Below are 19,482 nucleotides of genomic sequence, written 5' to 3'. Positions count from 1 at the left end.
TTGTGTCTCATTTCTGTTGCTTTGTATGTATAGTTTGTATCATTTGGTGTTTTGTTTCTGGTATTTTTGTCTTTTTTCTGTCACATTGTCTTGTTTTTTTTTGCCATTTTGTGTCTTTTTTGGTCAGTTGTTTTCATTTTGTGTGTCTTCTGGGTCATTTTGTGTCTATGGCTGTTTTCTGTCTCGTTTTAGATCTTGTTTGTCAATTTGTGTAATTCTGTCTTGTTTTTTGTTGTTTGAGTCTAATTTATGTGGTTTTATTTGTTGCTTCTGTCGCTTTGTCTTGTTTTTGTGCATTTTGTGTGTTTTTTTTTAATGGACAGCGATGGAGACGTGCTCTTCCTGTTTTAGTTTTCTGAGTTTTGGACCATTTTTCAAGACAAAACAAGAAATGTGTGTGGTTGCAGTTGTTGTTTTTGAGGTTTAATGAAGGTTTGAGGGTATTTATTGTGTTTCCTATTTATTGTATTCCTAGAGCATAGTCATTCTTTTATCTACTCGGGGGTAGTTTTCAGTGTTTCTTCCCTGTTTATCTGTTGGGATTTTAATGAAGTGCACAAACATGATCAAGAGAACAAGCTGAGAGAAGAACTCCTGTGTGTTTGTTCCTGTTGAGCCTGAACTCCTCATATTTCATGTAAAATCTGAATTATCTGTTAAACGTTCTTCATTTGTCTCCTCCAGCTGGACTGTCTCAACCCCGTCAACCACCAGAGACTCTGTGTTCTGTTCAGCAGCTCCTCCGTTCAGTCCAACAACGCTCCCAACCCATGCGTCAGCCCCTGGTGAGAAGATCTGCAGCAGAATCACCACAGAACATCTAAGATAACCTAAAATTACAGAAGAATTCATAAATCTGAGGGGTCTGTCTTCCGCAGGATCGTCACCATGGAGTTCTACGGGAAGAACGATCTCTCTCTGGGCGTCTTTCTGGAGCGATACTGCTTCAGGTGGGTTATTAGACATGTTCTCCATGTTCTCCAGACCTTCCTACCAGTGTAGTTTACTGTAGGTGTTCTCCATGTTCTCCAGACCTTCATATCAGTGTAGTTTATTGCAGGGTTCCCACATGTCCTGGAAAACCTGGAAAATGACTGACCAATTTTCCAGTCATGGAAAACATATGGAAAATGAGAAAAAAGGTCAAAATGTCCTGGAAACGGTTAACTTGTCCTAGAAAATTTTTTTATCCTCCCCCTGTCAATGCAAACGGGTTACAAGTTATGCGCATGCATGTCTGTTGTCACCGTATTTCTGGGCAACATTAAGGCACATAATGTATATAAAATAGCGCTTCTCTGCTTCGAGCCGCAGCGCCCCATGTGACGCTACCAGCCAATCAAACTTGCATTCCCCTGAGTTGACTGTAACTTGCGAGATGAAACAACTCTGATATCAGCATAGCGGCGGCTTAAACCGGCATGGGCCACGTTTCACTCAGTAGATCAGTTTTTTTATTGGCTGATAAAAATAAGGGAATGAAAACAACATTAGGAATTCTGTGGTGTGGGTGTTGTGACACCCGCACTTTCACTGAAACATCATTTCGTCCCCCTCACTGCCGAGGTGTGTGGTGGCGTCCGCATAAACTACATCTTCCCACAACAGTTGAGGGTGCAGCTGAGCGTTTCATGTCTGAAATCAAACTTTCAGTCGAAAAGTCCGCCTGCGTATGATGCTGACGTCACGGTGACGTATTGTAAGTGACAATTTTGTGGTATTTTCTAAGATTCACAAGCGTCATGGTACTTGAGTCCAAACTTATGGCCGTGGCTGTACGTCTCAATTGGTGGTTGAGTTGCAGACACTGGAATGTGAATTTAGCGTGCACACGCTAATAAGCAAGAATGTCCAATTACTACAGAGTAAACAATCAACATGTCAGTCTGCAAACCCAACACGGAATATCAGAGGGCAGAGGTTCTCAATAAACACAGAATATCAGAGGGCAGAGGTTCTCAATAAACACAGAATATCAGAGGGCAGAGGTTCTCAATAAACACAGAATATCAGAGGGCAGAGGTTCTCAATAAACGAGGTTATAAACGATGGAACTAGGAGAGACCAGGACCAGATGAGCACGAGGGTGAACTGTCCTGGCCACTGTTTACATGTCATTGTGCACATTTTTCCTCACTGAACCAAACTTTACCCTCTTAAACCCTGATCAGCAAATGAAGCTACATTTGGGCATATTCTGGATATGGCATATTTAGGGCTGTCTTTTGGAACGCTAGGTGGCATATTTTTGGGTAATTTGTTTTTAATCTGACCACATTTTTTCAGGTGTATACTGGCATACCAAGAGCACATTTTGGTATTTTTCAGGTTCGTATTAAGGTCACATTTTGGCTTTGTTCTGTCATTTTCTGGGCACATTTTGTTACAGTTGAAGCACATTGTGGCATTTTTGTCCATATGTTTGCATTAAATTGTCCAGTAGGCCAGCAGAGCCATATTAGGCTCCATATGGGCTTAAGAGGGGGAAGAAAAACACATTATCTTCATGAGAAATGCAGGTGCCAGATGTGCAGAAAATCTGAGTTAAGCAATAAACTGATATGAAACAAAGGAAATTGGTCAGTGATTTATTGAAAATATCCTAATATTTTAAAATCAATTGCAACAGAGAAAGTAGGAAGAGAAGAGAAAGTAGAGTTGAGAATTACCCAGTTGAACACTGTAACTCCAGTTTGTCATGCTAGTGAACTGTTACGCTGTAATCTGTGGTTGTTTGCATTATTCTATGATACATCTGCCATAATTATTTTTCATAGATAAATTATAGCCGTAGATGCACATCAAATGTCTGAGTAATAAATATAGAAACAATCTGGGTAAATGCAAGTTACAGCTGTAGTAAGAATAATTCCAAAGAATGAGGGGGACGGGAACGTATTAGTGGATGATGTGATAACGTGTGTCTGTACCGACTGGAAAAATCCTGGAAAATCATTTCGGGGAAAGAGTGGGAACCCTGTGTAGATGTTCTCCATGTTCTCCAGACTTTCCTACCAGTGTAGTTTACTGTAGATGTTCTCCATGTTCTCCAGACCTTCCTACCAGTGTCCCAGCATGTTCTGTGAGACTCCCATGGTGCATCACATCCGGCGCTTCGTCCACGGCAGCGGCTGTGTTCAGATCGTGCTGAAGGAGCTGGACTCACCTGTACCTGGATACCAGCACACCATCCTCAACTACTCCTGGTGCCGCATCTGCAAGCAGGTGGGTCAGACAGAAACATCTGATGTAGCTTCTGTTTGAAATGCTAACAGATCTGATGTAGCTTCTGTTAAAGATGGTAACAGATCTGATGCAGCTTCTATTAGAGACGCTAACAGATCTGATGTAGCTTCTGTTTAACATGCTAAAAGATCTGATGCAGCTTCTGTTAGAGCGCTAACAGATCTGATGTAGCTTCTGTTTGAAATCCTAGCAGATCTGATGTAGCTTCTGTTTAACATAACAGATCTGATCTAACTTCTGTTTGAGATGCTAACAGATCTGATGCAGCTCCTGTTAGAGACGCTAACAGATCTGATGAAGCTTCTGTTTGAGACACTGGCAGATCTGATGTAGCTTCTGTTAGAGATGCTAACAGATCTGATGTAGCTTCTGTTTGAGATGCTAACAGATCTGATGTAGCTTCTGTTAGAGATGCTAACAGATCTGATGTAGCTTCTGTTTGAGATGCTAACAGATCTGATGTAGCTTCTGTTAGAGATGGTAACAGATCTGACGCAGCTCCTGTTTGAGATGCTATTGCTAACAGATCTGATGTAGCTTATGCTAAAGATGCTAACAGATCTGACGTAGCTTCTATTAAAGATGCTAACAGATCTGATGTAGCATCAGTATTTCCTCCAGATGTTCCAGCAGCATCATTTGGTCTGTGGTGACTGAAACAGGAAGTTAGACACCAGACCAACCTGTGAACATAAATAAACGTGCTGATGTCTTCAGGTGACCCCAGTGGTTCCTCTGTCCAATGACTCCTGGTCCATGTCTTTTGCCAAATACCTGGAGCTGAGGTTCTACGGCCACCAGTACACCAGACGGGCCAACGCCGAGCCCTGTGGTCACTCCATCCACAAGGACTACCACCAGTACTTCTCCTACAATCAGATGGTGGCATCCTTCAGGTTCTGACCATTCTCCTGTCTCTACATCGTTTATCTGACCTGCTGCATCACTGACCTCTAAGTAAACCGAGTTTCCTGTTTCTTCAGCTACACGTCTGTCAGGCTGCTGGAAATTTGTCTTCCTCGTCCAAAGATCTTCATCAGGAACCTGGGACCTTCAAAAGCCAACCTGCAGCAGGACCTCAAGGACTTCTCTCAGAAGTGAGTGAAGCAGCAGATGTTAGAGAGAGCTGAATACCAAAGGGTTTATCCTCTGGAGCATGGATGTAATGGAAATCTACCCGTAAAGAAGAGTTCAAAGTGGCTGTTTAACCTCTTAGTGCACGGCTATGAAAGTTCTGTTTGTTGTTGGCATCTTGATATCAAGAGCTCAAATGATAGTTTATATGAATTACTGATTCTTTATTGTTAGCATCAGTTACCATGGAGATCTAGCTCCACATCATCAGTTACCATGGAGATCTGGCTCCACATCATCAGTTACCATGGAGATCTGGCTCCACATCATCAGTTACCATGGAGATTTAGCTCCACATCATCAGTTACTATGGAGATCTGGCTCCACATCATCAGTTACCATGGAGATCTGGCTCCACATCATCAGTTACCATGGAGATCTGGCTCCACATCATCAGTTACCATGGAGATTTAGCTCCACATCATCAGTTACTATGGAGATCTGGCTCCACGGCATCAGTTATCATGGAGATCTAGCTCCACATCATCAGTTACTATGGAGATCTGGCTCCACGGCATCAGTTATCATGGAGATCTAGCTCCACATCATCAGTTACTATGGAGGTATAACCAGGTGATGCTGAAAACTCAATAGGAATTTTGTCTCAGTCATGAGGCTGTGATGAACGTTCTGACAGGTTGTTGGTTCATCGAGTGATTGTGGATCTAAATGTGAGATTTCTGGTTCTATGAGTAAAACTCATTCCAGGACTATCCGATGACTATCAGACTTCAGGGTCTTTAGCTTCCTTCCTTCCTCCTCAGGGTGACTCAGGTTTATCTGGCCATCGACGAACCGGCTAACCTCCCTGAAGACCGACACCTTCAGTAAAACCCGGGAGGAGAAGATGGAGGACCTGTTTGCCCAGAAGGACGTTAGGTGTCCTCGTTTCCTCCTGTTTGTTTGTTTGTGGGGTTTCCGGATGGCTGAGTGTTTGTGTTTCAGATGGAAGAGGCAGAGCTGAGGAGCTGGATCGATAAGCTGCAGGTCCGACTGCAGTCCTGTGGTCTTGACTCTCCTCAGCAGCTGCAGGCGCTTCTGGAGTCGCTGGTGGTCAAGAAGCAGAGTCTGTGTGAGATGCTGCAGTCCTGGAATGCCAGGTACCCCACCACGGTTCATCAATAAAAACACATGAATCAATCAATACATTGATCGGATCAGTAGCCAGATGTCACCCTGGATCAATAAAACACATGGAACAGATAAATAGATCAGATGAGCCGTTATTAACCTCACAGTGGAAACATTTACACACCAGTGGTGTTAGATCTGACAGAAACAGAAATACTGTTCTACGTGTTCTAGATAGCACGTGTTCTAGTTCTCTAACACATGTTCTAGAAACGTGTTCAAGATAACACGTTGTTGATAACACGTATTCTACATAACACCGTGTTCGAGAAAACACCTGTTCAGCTAACATGTGTTCTAGATAGCACAGGTTGTTGATAACACGTGTTAACTAGATAACACGTATTCGACATAACATGTGTTCTAGATAACAGATGTTCTAGATATCACGATCTAATTAAACACATGTTCTAGACAACATGTGTTGTAGATAACACATGTTCTACATAACACATATTCCAGATAACACGTTCTACATAACAAAGGTTCTACATAACACGTGTTCTAGAAACATGTGTTCTACTTAACACATATTCTCGGTAACATGTTCTGGATATCACATGTCCACATTCCTTCCTGAGTTCTGTCTGTAGATCTGAAGATGTTCTTTCTGGTCCATACAGCAGCTTCTCTCTGATTCTGTTTCCTGTTCCAGCTTCTCTTTGATTCTACTTCCTGTTCTAGCTTCTCTTTGATTCTGTTTCCTGTTCCAGCTTCTCTTTGATTCTACTTCCTGTTCTAGCTTCTCTTTGATTCTGTTTCCTGTTTCAGCTTCTCTTTGATTCTACTTCCTGTTTCAGCTTCTCTCTGATTCTACTTCCTGTTTCAGACTTCAGGATCTGTTCCAGCAGGAGAAAGGAAGGAAGCGTCTGTCTGTTCCCCCGAGTCCAGGAAGACATCGACCTCCAGCTGCCGACGACAGCAGCAAAGGTAACACCTCACCTGGTCACCTGGTCAGTGACATCACACCTGGTCACCTGATCAAAACTGGTTTTTTCTTCAGCTTCAGATGATTCTTCCTCCTCTAAAGAACCAAACATTCTCCTCTGATGACTGATTATTAATTCTGAATATTGTGATCATTTAAGTCCAGTCATGTTCAGCATCTTTGAGAACTTTATTATCTGTTCTGGATTAAAACGTTCTTCTTTGCTTTCGAGGCTCTGAACTGATGTTCTGTCTGTTCTCCAATCAGAACAACCTGGATGCTTCTCCTCGGAACCCGTCTCCTGTGGGTGCAGAATGGAGACAAAGGTGAGTTGAAACTAGATTTGGATCTGAGAATGTTTCATTTCTGCTTCTGATCTCAGAGCAAGCAGAGACTTAGTTCTTTAAACATCATCAGAGTTCTCCTGATCTGATAGAACTTCATCATCAGAACTTTGGATTCTAACGATGTTTGGTCAGATATTTATTGAGGTAATGTGTTTAGTGTTTCTTTGTGGTTGTTTAGTGTAGATCAATAATCAGATTATTGATCTGCTGTCCAATATTAGATTCTGGATCAATGACACAAGAAGATTTCATGTTTTTATCTATAACAGTTTCTCAGACGTTGCTCAGACTCACATTTAATGAGACTAGAAACAGCTGATGGGGTTGTTTTTAAAGATATCTAGGTAAATGTTTGACATTTGAAGCTGAAATTTCACAAATATCTTCATAAATATCTAGATTTTATCAGAAACATTTGAGCAGAACTTTGTAGACCTGAGATGTTTTTGAGATGTTTGATGGAGGTGTTCATGGATTCACTTCAGTGTTTTCTTCAGCTTTGTTAAAAATTAACCCCTGGAAGAAAATTCAGTTCCTTACAGCAGCTGGATGTTCAATAAAGGGATAAACAATAAGATGACACAGAATATTAGGTTAGGAAGTGAAGGTTAAATAAATAAAGTGAAATAGATAAAAAATATCTAAAATCTAGAAAAAATCAATAGAAATACAGAGTGACAGTATTTTATTCTGTAAGATTCTAGATTATCTGTCTGTCCTCTGGGTTAGATTCTCAGGTTATGGTTTGATAATCAGACAGACTTCCTGTTCTAACTTCCTGTTTCCTGTCCCAGAGGACCGCCTCCTCAGCACGCTGCCCTCCATCACCTCCTCTCTGCTGCCATCTCCTGGAGACGCTACAGCAGAACCCACAACTCCAGGACCATCCTTCTCCGAGCAAGGACTCGGTCAGCCTCCCTGAAGGTATGGATCTGATGGATCTGGTGGATCTGATGGGATCTCTGATGGATCTGGTGGATCTGATTGATCTGGTGGATCTGATGGTCTGATGGATCTGGTGGATCTGATTGATCTGGTGGATCTGATGGTCTGATTGGTCTGATTAATCTGATTGGTCATCTGTAGATCCTCATGTCTGTTTGTCTTCCAGATGTGTTTGATGGACACCTGCTGGGCTCCACAGACAGCCAGGTGAAGGAGAAGTCCACCATGAAGGCCATCCTGGCCAACTTCCTGCTGGAACAGCTACAACCCATCCCCTTCCCCTTGTCAGTATCATTAATTATTGATCACTTATTACCTCCCAGGAGGTTATGTAATCACAGGAGTTTGTTTGTCTGTCTGTCTGTCTGTCCATCTGTGTGTGTGTGTGTGTGTGTGTGTGTGTGTGTGTGTGTGTGTGTTTGTGTGTTGTGTGTGTGTGTGTGTGTGTGTTTGTCTGTAACAGCATACTCAAAACGTTGTGGACGGATTTTCACCAAATTTTTACAGAATGTCTGGAAGGCTAAATGTAACAATCGATTTAGATTTTGGAGGTGACCGGATACCGTCTGGATCCAGGATTTTTTGAAGGACTTTGTACAACTGAGAGATCTCTCAGTTGTACAGGCAGAGGTCGCTGCAACGATCCCGGGGCGACGGCCGAATCCCCGCGGCAGGTTCGGCTTCCCAGACGAGTCGGGACCGATGAAACGAAGCGGCGGCGACGCGTGCGGTAACCGTCACACACGTGCCGCGCGACGGTACCGTCACGTGCGTGCGGCGCCGCCGCCGCGCTGCAGCGCTGCAACGATCCCGGGGCGACGGCCCGAATCCCCCGCGGCCGCTTCGGGCTGCCCGGGCGAGTCGGGACCGACGAAACGAAGCGGCGGCGACACGTAGGGATGGGTACATGATACCTTAGTGTGTGTATCGGGCACATTTCCCAATTGTGTTGACACTGCTGTCGACACTGTTACTGTATAAATGTCGACATCTGCTGGACGAAAAGAGTCATGCAGGCGGCTTCAGTAAAGACTTTTCACTCATTGCGTATTGTTGTGCCTGCTTGAACTTGCACTTTATTGTCAAGACAAATGCCCCATGTGGGACAATAAAGTTTAAATGATTAATAAATGTATTTAATTCACTGAAACAAACACGAGCTTCGTTCTCATGTCGGGTACGGTAACGCCTCAGCAATCGAACAATCGAACAGCGGGCCAACTTGCGGGGGGGTGGGGGGGTGGGGGGTGGGGTGGTGGTGTTGGTGATACCGCGAGCAGCAGAGCTTCTACAGCTGATCGCCGCTGCTTAGGACACAAGTCTCATTCTGAAATACAGATGTATTAAAATGACTCCTGAGACACACACGTTTTGTACACACTGTTGCTCAGTGAAATAGTACAACCGTGTCCCGACCAGTAGCGGCAAACGCGGAAATCGCCCGGCAGCAAGCCCGACCACGCGAGTTTTGGTGTTGCGGTGACGGACCGGCTTGGCTCCGTGCCAAATCAAATTTTCAAAATCATCTGGCGGGGCCAGATATTATTCCTGACGGGCCAGTTTTGGCCCGCGGGCCGCCAGTTGCAGACCACTGCCTGTAGGACAAATCCTGAGAGCAAATCCTACATTTCACCTACAGTCAGAATTACAAATAAATCTGTGTAAGCAATTTCGTTTGAATATAAATTGCAATAACCCCCAAAAATAGTGGAAACAACAACAGGAAGAGCATTTACCTTATTCGCCGTGATAAGATCAAAGTGATCCTCTTCCTTGATTGATTATCCATGATGATATCCACAAACAAGTAAGAAACCACCGCAAAGCCGCAAAGTACACAAAAATGTCGGTGCAACACGAGCCACAAACCTGTCGCCACATTTTCCGCCTTATCAATACGATTTGGCGCTTCCAAGACCAAACGACACAGCAACTGTGTCGGTCACGTGGTTTGCCTTACAGTGATACGCACACCGACACGTGTCGAGGCTTCAGTGTCGTTAGACCCATCACTAGCGACACGTACGGTACCGTCACACGCGAGCGCAACGGTACGTGCGTGTGGCGGCGCCGCATGCAAAACACTGTGCTGTTACACTGTACATGCATGTTATGCTTTCTGCACAAACTGTTGAAACTCAATACAATCCGTCCATGACGTTCTGAGTTATGCTGTTAACAGACAGATGGCCTGGCGGAGGTCTGCGCTCTCTGAGTGCTTTTCTAGTTGGCTGCTTTAAACCTTATTCAGAGTTTATAGATTCGGTCTACAGCTGGAGTTACTTTCTGAGTTTTCTAACCAACCTTACCTGGCATCAGTCAACCAATCAGAGCAGGAGCTGCTTGTTTCAGCTTCATTTTTTTAGGTTTATTGCACTTTGAAGCACTTTTTTATAGTTCAAATATAAGTCAGTACAATTTATCAAGACCTGGAATATAAAAGTTAGATTGATGCAAAGCAAATAAAAGTGACAGCATGTAGAAATGTAAGAATATGTCCTGGTGGATTAACACAATGGTAGGTCTGAAAGGGTCAAAGAGAATCTGTAAAACTAATAAAGAGTAGAACTGATGATTCCCACAAATCAGATCAAACATAAAGTGATCAGAAAAAGCAGGTTTTAGCTGTAGTCAACACAAAAGCTCTCAGTGGAAGAGTTTAAACTGTGGATGAAAATAATAAATAGTTTTACTCCCTTCAACCACCTCAGTACCTCCTCCTGCAGACAGAATTTGGATTCTTTAGGTCAGAGAACTTGATTTGAGGAGAGTTTTTAGTGTTTTCATGTTTTTAGAATTTTCATGTTTTTAGAGTTTTTAGATTTTCTGTCATTTCCAGCGATCCAGACAAACACTACCTGATGTACGAACATGAGAGGGTTCCCATCGCCGTCTGTGAGCGAGAGCCCAGCTCCATCATCGCCTTCGCCCTCAGGTGACCTTCTCCGCCAATTTCTTCTTCTTCTTCTCTGCTTCATGTTACCTTCCAAGTTTCAATCCTTCTCTTTTGTCCTGCAGCTGTAAAGAATATAAAACGGCTCTGGATGATATGTCAAAGGCGTCGACCGGAGGAGGAGACGAAGCTCCGCCGGTGAACAGGTAGCAGGAAGTTTCTGTTCAAGGAGCAGTCAGTTTAGACCAACAGTTGTCTTCATTACTGACTCATCTGCAGATTAGTCTCAAAATTAAAGAATAATTTCCCTGTTATAATGTCAATTTTAAAAGATTTTGGAGTGATATCAGGCTATAAAATACATTTTTCTAAAAGTGTTCTGTTTTTAATTAATGACACAGCCAAACAATCAAAGTCCACCTTTAGCATTACCCATTTACAATCTCAAGCAATTTTAAATATCTGGGGATTAACATAACACAAGAATTTTCCGGTCTTTTAAGGCATAATTTTCTAACCCTGTTTGAGCAAACAAAACAAGACTTAGAAAAATGGAGCAACCTCCCAGTCTCTCTAGCGGGAAGAATCAATATAATAAGGATGAATATTCTGCCCAAGTTTTTATTCTTATTTCAATACATACCTATTTATATTACTAAAGCATTTTTCACCAAATTAGATAGATCATTCTCCAAATTTATTTGGAATAAAAAAATCCTAGGATTAAGAAATTTTTCTTACAAAGCCCGAAAGAACTTGGGGGAATGGGATTGCCTCGTTTTAGATTCTATTATTGGTCTTGTAATATCAGAGCTTTGTCTTTTTGGTGTAACTCTAGAGGGGCTGATTGGGTTGAGATGGAAAATCAAAGTTGTCATTCAACTTCATTGCAAGCTTTGATCTATGCTGCTTTGAAGACAACAACCCCAAAAATAAAAAATCCGGTGGTTTCTCATTCTGTTAAGATCTGGGTCCAAATTAGAAAACATTTTAAATGGAAAGATGCTTCAATACTGACTCCGATTACACAAAATCATGAATTTACTGCAACACTTAATGAAATCTCATATTCTCAATGGAAAGCCAAAGGAATATCCTCTGTGCAAGATTTATTTTATGAAGGAGTGTTTACGACTTTTGATCAGATTTGTGAAAAATATCAACTGTCAAATACTGATTTTTTTAAATATCTACAAATTCGTAGCTTTATAAAGCATCATTTCCATCTTTTCCTTACCAGCCCCCTAACTCCGAAATGAATACTGTGCTTTTAAAAGATCCATTGAAGAAAGGTTCAATGTCCATAATCTGTACAGAACTGTTTGATAAGGAATATATGCCTTCACTTGACCATTTAAAAGAAGCATGGCAACAGGACCTGGGAATAGTCATTACCAATAAACAATGGACCAAGGCTCAAGAAAACGTCCACTCATCTTCAACTTGTGCCCGACACGGATATTACAATTCAAAGTCCTACACAGGCTTCACCTCTCTAAAGTGCGACTCTCCAAAATGTTCCATGGAGTGAACACTGCATGTGACAGATGCGGCCAAGAACCAAACGACACTCGCACACACCTTCTGGAGATGCCCAAACATAATGCCTTATTGGACTAAAATATTTGCTATGTTATCAAATGTTTGTGAAACACAATTGCATCCTGACCCGGTACTTGCATTGTTTGGAGTATCTCTGTCACGGTTACTCTCTCGAGTAGACAAAAGTAATTGTAAAATTTGTCACAGTACTTTCCAGAAGACTGATCCTCTTAAATTGGAATCAAAAAACCCTCCCACCTATACTAACCTGCTACATGATGTTATGAAGCATGTTCAGGTAGAAAAGATAAGGTTTGAATTAAAAGGAAGGGCAAATGATTTTTATTTGACATGGAGCGGTTTTCTGGAATACTTTGACAAACACAAACATGTAAACAGTTGAACTAGGGACAAAATAATACCCCCCCCCATCTCCCCATTTTATTTTGTTTATTATTATTTTTTTTTCTTTTTTTTTGTTTTGTTCTGGGGTTTTTGTTTTGTTTTTTGTTGTTTTTTTTCTCTCTTTTTTTCATTTAAAAAAAGGGGAGGGGGGAGGGAAGGGAAAAAAAGAACATTGGAGCACTACATTCAGTCTGCATGTGTACATATATATGGATATGCATGTATATCTGGTGTTCTGCAAATTAAGCTCTACACTGTTATTTTGTGTGAACAGTTGTAAAGATTCAATAAACAGATTTAAAAAAAAAAATTAAAGAATAATTTGATCAATGAAAGGTCAGATAAAAGCTGAAGAACGTCCTCAGAGCTCCTTCATGTCCTTCAACTCACAGCTTTTTTAAAGGACGGAAGGAAACACCAGAACTAGCATCAAAACAAACGGCTCAAAGTGCTTCTGATTAGAATAAACTCACATTGATTTAAATTTGTTAACTTTTTTGAACCTTTCCTGTGTTTCTAAATACATTTTTCATGTTTTGTGTCTCTGCAGAATGAAATGAAATAAGGTTGTTTAGCTGTAGGTCCTTTAATCATAATACACAACCAAAATAGAAATAAATCCCATAATATTACACAGTTAATAACAAACTGAAGTTCTCACATGAGTGAATTTAATTATTAAATATTACACAGTCATTTTCTTTCAGTCTAATTCTCTGTAATTAAGACTGATGGAAACTAAACCAGCTCAGAGTAAATCAGGAGATCCTCTTGGGAAAAGACTAAAAAGGTGAATATTATTTTGGTTTCTGGTGGAGACCAAAGCTGAGCTAGAAGATGATTCAATAGAAAACTTAAATATATGAAGAGTAAATAATGACTTATTTAAACATATTAACTGAAAAACTGATGACATGTTGATGATTTCAAAAAACTCAGGACATGTTTGGGTCATTGAAATAAAAGGCATTAAAGAGTTTTATTAGTTGATTTTTTTAAATAAAACATTAAAACAACAGAAGGAACAAAGCAGACTGAACTCTTAAACTGAATAAACTCTCGGGTTCAATCCAGTACATTTCCTGTTTTCTTTCCAGCAGTGTCGACGGTCGGATGAAGAACAGTCCGGCTCGACCCAACGAGTCGACGTCGTCTCAGAACCGCAGCAGCAGCGACGCCGAAGCCATCAGTGAGTTTAATAAGAGCAGAGTCAGAGCTTCTAAACGTTTACCTGAAGATAAACATTTAAAGCTTCTAAATGTCTACCTTGTTTACTTCTTTAAAGCCTCTAAACATTTACCTTGTTTACTTCTTTAAAGCCTCTAAATGTTTACTTGTTTACTTCTTTAAAGCCTCTAAATGTTTACTTGTTTACTTCTTTAAAGCCTCTAAACATTTACCTTGTTTACTTCCTTAAAGCCTCTAAATGTTTACTTGTTTACTTCTTTAAAGCCTCTAAACATTTACCTTGTTTACTTCTTTAAAGCCTCTAAATGTTTACTTGTTTACTTCTTTAAAGCCTCTAAACATTTACCTTGTTTACTTCCTTAAAGCCTCTAAATGTTTACTTGTTTACTTCTTTAAAGCCTCTAAACATTTACCTTGTTTACTTCCTTAAAGCCTCTAAATGTTTACTTGTTTACTTCCTTTCTGCAGAGGAATCAGACTCGGCTGATAAACAGAAGAAACAGACTCTGAATCCTCACATCGAGCTGCGTGAGTTGAACCGATTCTTCATCAATTTTAAACCTTAACGAGACTCAGAAACAGAAAAGTGAGCTGAAGATCAGTTTCTATTTAAATAAGGACAAACCTGAAGGTGAAGATTTCTTCATGAATGTATGAACGAGCAGATGAAGGCAGAATATAATGACATAAGATTAATAACGAGGAGAATAGAAAGAATAGGATGGAAACCAGGAACATTAAGGAGAGCAGGAGGAAGAAGAAGATTAGAATGAAGGAATAAAGAGAAGAATGTAAAGCTAAAACATCTGAAGAACCAGGTGATGCAGAGGAAGACTGAGAAGAAGTTAGACAAAGAAGAAAAAGAAGATGAAACATCCCAAAGAAGATCGAGATTATGAAGGAACAAAGAGAAGATAGTTTGAGGAAAAACCAAAATAATTGTGTTAAAGGGCTAGAGGACAAACTGAAGTCCTGTTTTAGTTTCATCAGTTGGTTTATTCTCATTTAAAACCATCTCTGATCCGACGATTCTTCACTAGAAATGAAGAAAAGAGAAAATGTTTTAGTTAAAACTCAGTTAATTTGTTCAGAAGCAATGTTGGAAACCAACTGGACCTCTCTGGTAGGTTCTAGAAGATGTTTCTGGACCTCTCTGGTAGGTTCTAGAAGATGTTTCTGGACCTCTCTGGTAGGTTCTAGAAGATGTTTCTGGTAGATTCTGGTAGTTTCTCTGGTAGATTCTTGAACATACCAGAGAAGTCCAGTTGGTTTCTACTGAAGCGTCCATGATTACCAACACCTGGATGAAGGAGAATCTACATAGACATGTTAAGTAGAACCTGAATCAGAACCTCAGAATTACTGGACCTTTATAAAAACTGTCTTCTGTGATGAAACTTTGTGGATTCAACTCTGACCTCCAGTCAACAACCTTCTCTCCTCAGAATTCTCCGACGCCAACGCCAAGTTCTACTGCCGGATCTACTACGCCAAGGAGTTCCACAAGATGCGAGAGGAGATCATGGAAAGCAGTGAAGAGGACTTTGTCCGGTCGCTGTCGCACTGTGTCAACTGGCAGGCGAGAGGAGGAAAGTCTGGAGCTGTGTTCTACGCTACAGAAGGTATGGAAACCAACGCCAAGGGTTAGGGTTCATTGTTCTCAGGTAACATCCAAACACACTTTAAGGTCTAGTTTAACATGTTCTGTAATGTTCTACATGTTCTGTAATGCTCTAAACGTTCTACGTGTTCTCCCGTCAGATGACCGGTTCATCTTGAAGCAGATGCCTCGGCTGGAGGTCCAGTCCTTCCTGGACTTTGCTCCTCATTACTTCACCTACATCACCGGAGCCGTGCAGCAGAAGGTACCAGTAGTTCTACATGCTCTGTAATGTTCTAAATGTTTTGTAATGTTCTAAATGTTCTGTAATGTTCTAAATGTTCTGCAACGTTCTACATCAGAATCAGAATCACTTTATTCATCCCCGAAGGGAAATTCAGTTGTCAGGGTTCTTATGTTTAATTTTGAATTGAATAGCCTGACTGCTGATGGCAAGAAAGATTTCCTAAATCTTTCGGTCTTGCAGCGCAGGGATAGGAGCTGTCCACTGATGCTTCGTTGTTCATTGAGGCAGATGTGAAGTGGATGATCCATGTTGGTCAGAATGGCCTCCATCTTTCTAAGTGTCCGTCTCTCCACTTCATCCTCCAATGTGTTCATTGTGATTCCAACCACAGAGCAGCTTTTTTAATCAGTTTGTGCAGACGCCTTGCATCCTTCTGTTTTATGCTGCCTCCCCAGCAGACTGCAGCATAAAACAGGACACCTGCTACCACAGACTGATAAAACATCTGCAGCATCTTACTGCAGATGTCTAGTGATCGAAGTCTTCTGAGGCAATAAAGTCGGCTCTGGCCCTTTTGTAGATGAAGTCTACGTTTGTAGACCAGTCCAACTTATTATCATGGTGGACACCTAAATATTTATATGATGTCACCATCGCGATGTCCACAAGTGTTCACTGGATGAAGAGGGGGTTTGGACCTGCGGAAATCTATGATCATTTCCTTTGTCTTTGAGGCGTTGAGTAGCAGCAGTTTTTGTGACTCCAGTCACTGAAGGCACTTGTCAGATCTCTGTATTCAGCTTCATATCCATTTCTGATACATGCCACGATAGCAGTCATCAGAGTATTTCTGAATGTGGCAGGACTCAGTGCTGGATTTGAAGTCAGATGTATACAGTGTGAACAGGAATGGAGCCAGGACTGTTCCTTGTGGAGCTCCAGTACTACTCATTAATGTCCCAGAAACACAGTTCCCCAGCCTGACAAACTGTGGCCTTCCTGTCAGGTAATCTGTGATCCATGAAACACAGGAAGGATCCACTCCCATCTCTGTGAGCTTGTCTTTGAGGATGGTGGGTTGGATGGAGTTGAATGCATTTGAAAAATCAAAGAAGTAGATGTAAAACCAGCCGCTCCAGAGTTTTCATGATGTGTGAGGTCAGGGCCATAGGTCTGTAGTCATTTAGTTCAGCCGGACATTTGATTTTTGGTACCGGTACAATACAGGATGTTTTCCACAGAGCAGGCACCCGTCCCAGCTGTAGACTCAGGCTGAAGATCCTGTGGAGAGGTTGACACAGTTGTGCAGCACAGTCTTTAAGCAGTCTTGGACATACACCATCTGGGCCAGCTGCCTTCCCAGAGCAAAGTCTCTGAAGCTCCAACATCAGCCCTGTCTCTGTGTCAGAGATGGATACAGGTGCTGGAACGGAAGTGGCTGCAGCTGTGGAGACGTGTAGGAGACGGAGGAGAAGGAGGAGGAGCTATGTTTGTTCTTATTATGTTCCGTAACGTTCTACATGTTCTGTAATGTTCTAAGTTCGGTAATGTTCTAAATGTTCTGTTATGTTCTAAATGTTATGTAATGTTCTGCAATGTTCTACATATTCTGTAATGTTCTAAATGTTCTGTAATGGAACCGAACCTTGAGCCTAGACAGAACCGAGCCGTCTCAATGAGTAACCTCCATGTTTGTCTCCTCAGCGACCCACAGCTCTGGCTAAGATCCTGGGAGTTTACCGGATCGGATACAAGAACTCTCAGAACAACACGGAGAAAAAGCTGGACCTGCTGGTGATGGAGAACTTGTTCTATGGAAGGAAGATGGCTCAGGTGGGTTCTACTGGTTTTATTGGTTCTACTGGTTCAGAATCGAGATCAGGACAAACCAGAATCAGTGGAAATGTTTCTTCACCTTTTGTTTTCAAGGCATTTCCTCTCATGCTGTCTTTGTGGTAGTTTTGTGTCTTCAGAAACATCGCTGAGATGTTTCCACTGATGACGTTTCCTCTGCAGGTGTTTGACCTCAAAGGTTCTCTGAGGAACCGGAACGTGAAGATGGACTCTGGGAAGGAGAGCTGTGAGGTGGTTCTGCTGGACGAGAACCTGCTGAAGCTGATCCATGACAACCCTCTGTACATCCGCTCCCACTGCAAGGCCATCCTGAGGGCCGCCATCCACAGCGACGCCTACTTCCTGTCCAGCCACCTCATCATCGACTACTCGCTGCTGGTTGGACGAGACGACGCCACGGACCAGCTGGTGGTCGGGATCATCGGTGAGTCGAGGAGGTGGAGGTCTGGAGGAGCAGCGTGGGGTTTGATCAGATGTTTTAACTACTTCTGCTGCTTCCTGCAGATTACATCAGGACCTTCACCTGGGACAAGAGGCTGGAGATGGTCGTCAAATCCACTGGAATCCTGGGAGGTCAAGGTGAAGAACACCAGATCAGATTTACTTTCTACTGCTGCACTCAGTCACTGTTGGTTCTTCTAGAAAAGGTTTAGTAGCAGCTTTAGAGAATCTGAAGGAAGATGTGAGCTTCATCACATCTCCTGCAGCAACCAACTTGAAATGAAAACAGGTTCTGTTTAAATACTACTAACCCTGCTGGTCTGCTAGTGACTAGCTTAAAGAGTATAATAACTAGTCGTAGTCAGTTACATCCCTAAGCTAGTGACTAGTAGCTACAAGCTATTGCTAGTCTCTATGGACTAGCCACTAGCATCCTGGACTATTCATCTGTTATAACTCCTCATCCCAACCAGTCGAGGCAGATATCCACCTTCCCTGAGTCTGGTTCTGTCTGAGGTTTTTTCCTCCCTGTTAATGGGTTTTTGGTTCCTTCCCGTCACTGGTTGCTGCTCAGAGGGAATCCAGAGACAGCTCTGGAGTGTTTGATTCTCTGTTCCTTGTTTGGAGTTCATAAAGTTTGTACCTTAGCACGTTAAACGCTGTGAGATGGAATGTTGTAAACTGGTGCTATATATATAGAAAAGTGTTAGTTGTTAGCCTGGGAATGCTAATGAATACTCTAGGATGTCTAGCCGTTGTAATCTCTAAGCTAACTATAATCAGGCTATAAAGTGCACAATGCTGTTTCAAATAGAAAATCCACAGTAAATGGGCGAAAGTCAATAGCGATGCTAGGAGCTAACGTAAACATGCTAATGACTAGTCTAGAGACGCTAGTTGCTTTTGTTGGGATGCCCTTATCAGTCTAGAAAAGGAGACATTTCAATTTGTAAGATTGTCATTAGCATCCCTAGATTAGCCATTAGCATGTCAAGGTTTATTCTGTTGAATCAAGACTTCGGTATAACAGGGTTGTTTCGTGCACGTGATGTGCACGTTGTGGCTTTGATTAAATGAATGTGTGGTTAAAGTAGAGCTGCTGCTAACTGGTCACCTGAACCTGTTGTCTCGTTGCGTTTGGTCTCCAGGGAAGATGCCCACCGTGGTTTCTCCAGAACTGTACCGGGCTCGGTTCTGTGAGGCCATGGACAAATACTTCCTGATGGTTCCGGACCACTGGGCCGGTCTGGGCACCAACTGCTGAGTCCAAATGCTGCCGAACCCAAACCAGCCGGACTCTAACTGCACAAACACCAGAACCTTCCTGAGGTCCAGAAGCACAGTGGACCCAGTTCAGACTGAACCCAGATCAGCACAGAATCATTCCAGCGGAACAGAGTGGCATTAAAACACTTCAGATCCGTTTTTATCCCATCAGTGTTTTCAGGTCCAACTCTGGTTCTTTTATAGTCGGTGCCATGAACCCGTCAGTTGCTGGTTTTAGTTTAAAACAGACTAATTATGTAATTAAAGTTTGTAAATGTACAGAGATGATGTAACTATTAAAGGTTATTAACAACA

General features: G+C 42.1%; 1 protein-coding gene and 1 long non-coding RNA gene across 2 annotated transcripts in view; one reads left to right on the top strand and one right to left on the bottom strand.

Moving 5' to 3' along the window:
- The window catches only part of pikfyve (phosphoinositide kinase, FYVE finger containing), a 54,683-nt gene extending 35,201 nt beyond the window's left edge, over window positions 1-19,482 (top strand). The window contains 24 exon segments of the mRNA XM_051958673.1: window positions 685-785; window positions 879-950; window positions 3,054-3,225; window positions 3,964-4,142; window positions 4,230-4,343; window positions 5,145-5,175; window positions 5,177-5,254; window positions 5,326-5,480; window positions 6,341-6,439; window positions 6,706-6,745; window positions 6,747-6,765; window positions 7,581-7,687; window positions 7,689-7,710; window positions 7,898-8,015; window positions 10,571-10,666; window positions 10,750-10,830; window positions 13,669-13,760; window positions 14,228-14,287; window positions 15,205-15,381; window positions 15,521-15,624; window positions 17,311-17,439; window positions 17,623-17,884; window positions 17,965-18,039; window positions 19,050-19,482. Of these exon segments, the coding sequence (XP_051814633.1) occupies window positions 685-785; window positions 879-950; window positions 3,054-3,225; window positions 3,964-4,142; window positions 4,230-4,343; window positions 5,145-5,175; window positions 5,177-5,254; window positions 5,326-5,480; window positions 6,341-6,439; window positions 6,706-6,745; window positions 6,747-6,765; window positions 7,581-7,687; window positions 7,689-7,710; window positions 7,898-8,015; window positions 10,571-10,666; window positions 10,750-10,830; window positions 13,669-13,760; window positions 14,228-14,287; window positions 15,205-15,381; window positions 15,521-15,624; window positions 17,311-17,439; window positions 17,623-17,884; window positions 17,965-18,039; window positions 19,050-19,165 (2,499 nt within the window). The 3' untranslated portion in view covers window positions 19,166-19,482.
- On the bottom strand, window positions 13,526-14,511 carry LOC127537059 (uncharacterized). The gene is made up of 2 exons (XR_007946454.1): window positions 14,106-14,511; window positions 13,526-14,038 (listed from the first exon to the last, which is right to left on the bottom strand). It is a non-coding gene; the product is annotated as an uncharacterized LOC127537059 (long non-coding RNA).

This window comes from Acanthochromis polyacanthus, chromosome 14 (assembly GCF_021347895.1).
Source record: "Acanthochromis polyacanthus isolate Apoly-LR-REF ecotype Palm Island chromosome 14, KAUST_Apoly_ChrSc, whole genome shotgun sequence".
NCBI classification, from domain to species: domain Eukaryota; kingdom Metazoa; phylum Chordata; class Actinopteri; family Pomacentridae; genus Acanthochromis; species Acanthochromis polyacanthus.
Note: the sequence above shows the minus strand (reverse complement) of the source record. Positions and strands in the feature narration are given on the sequence as shown.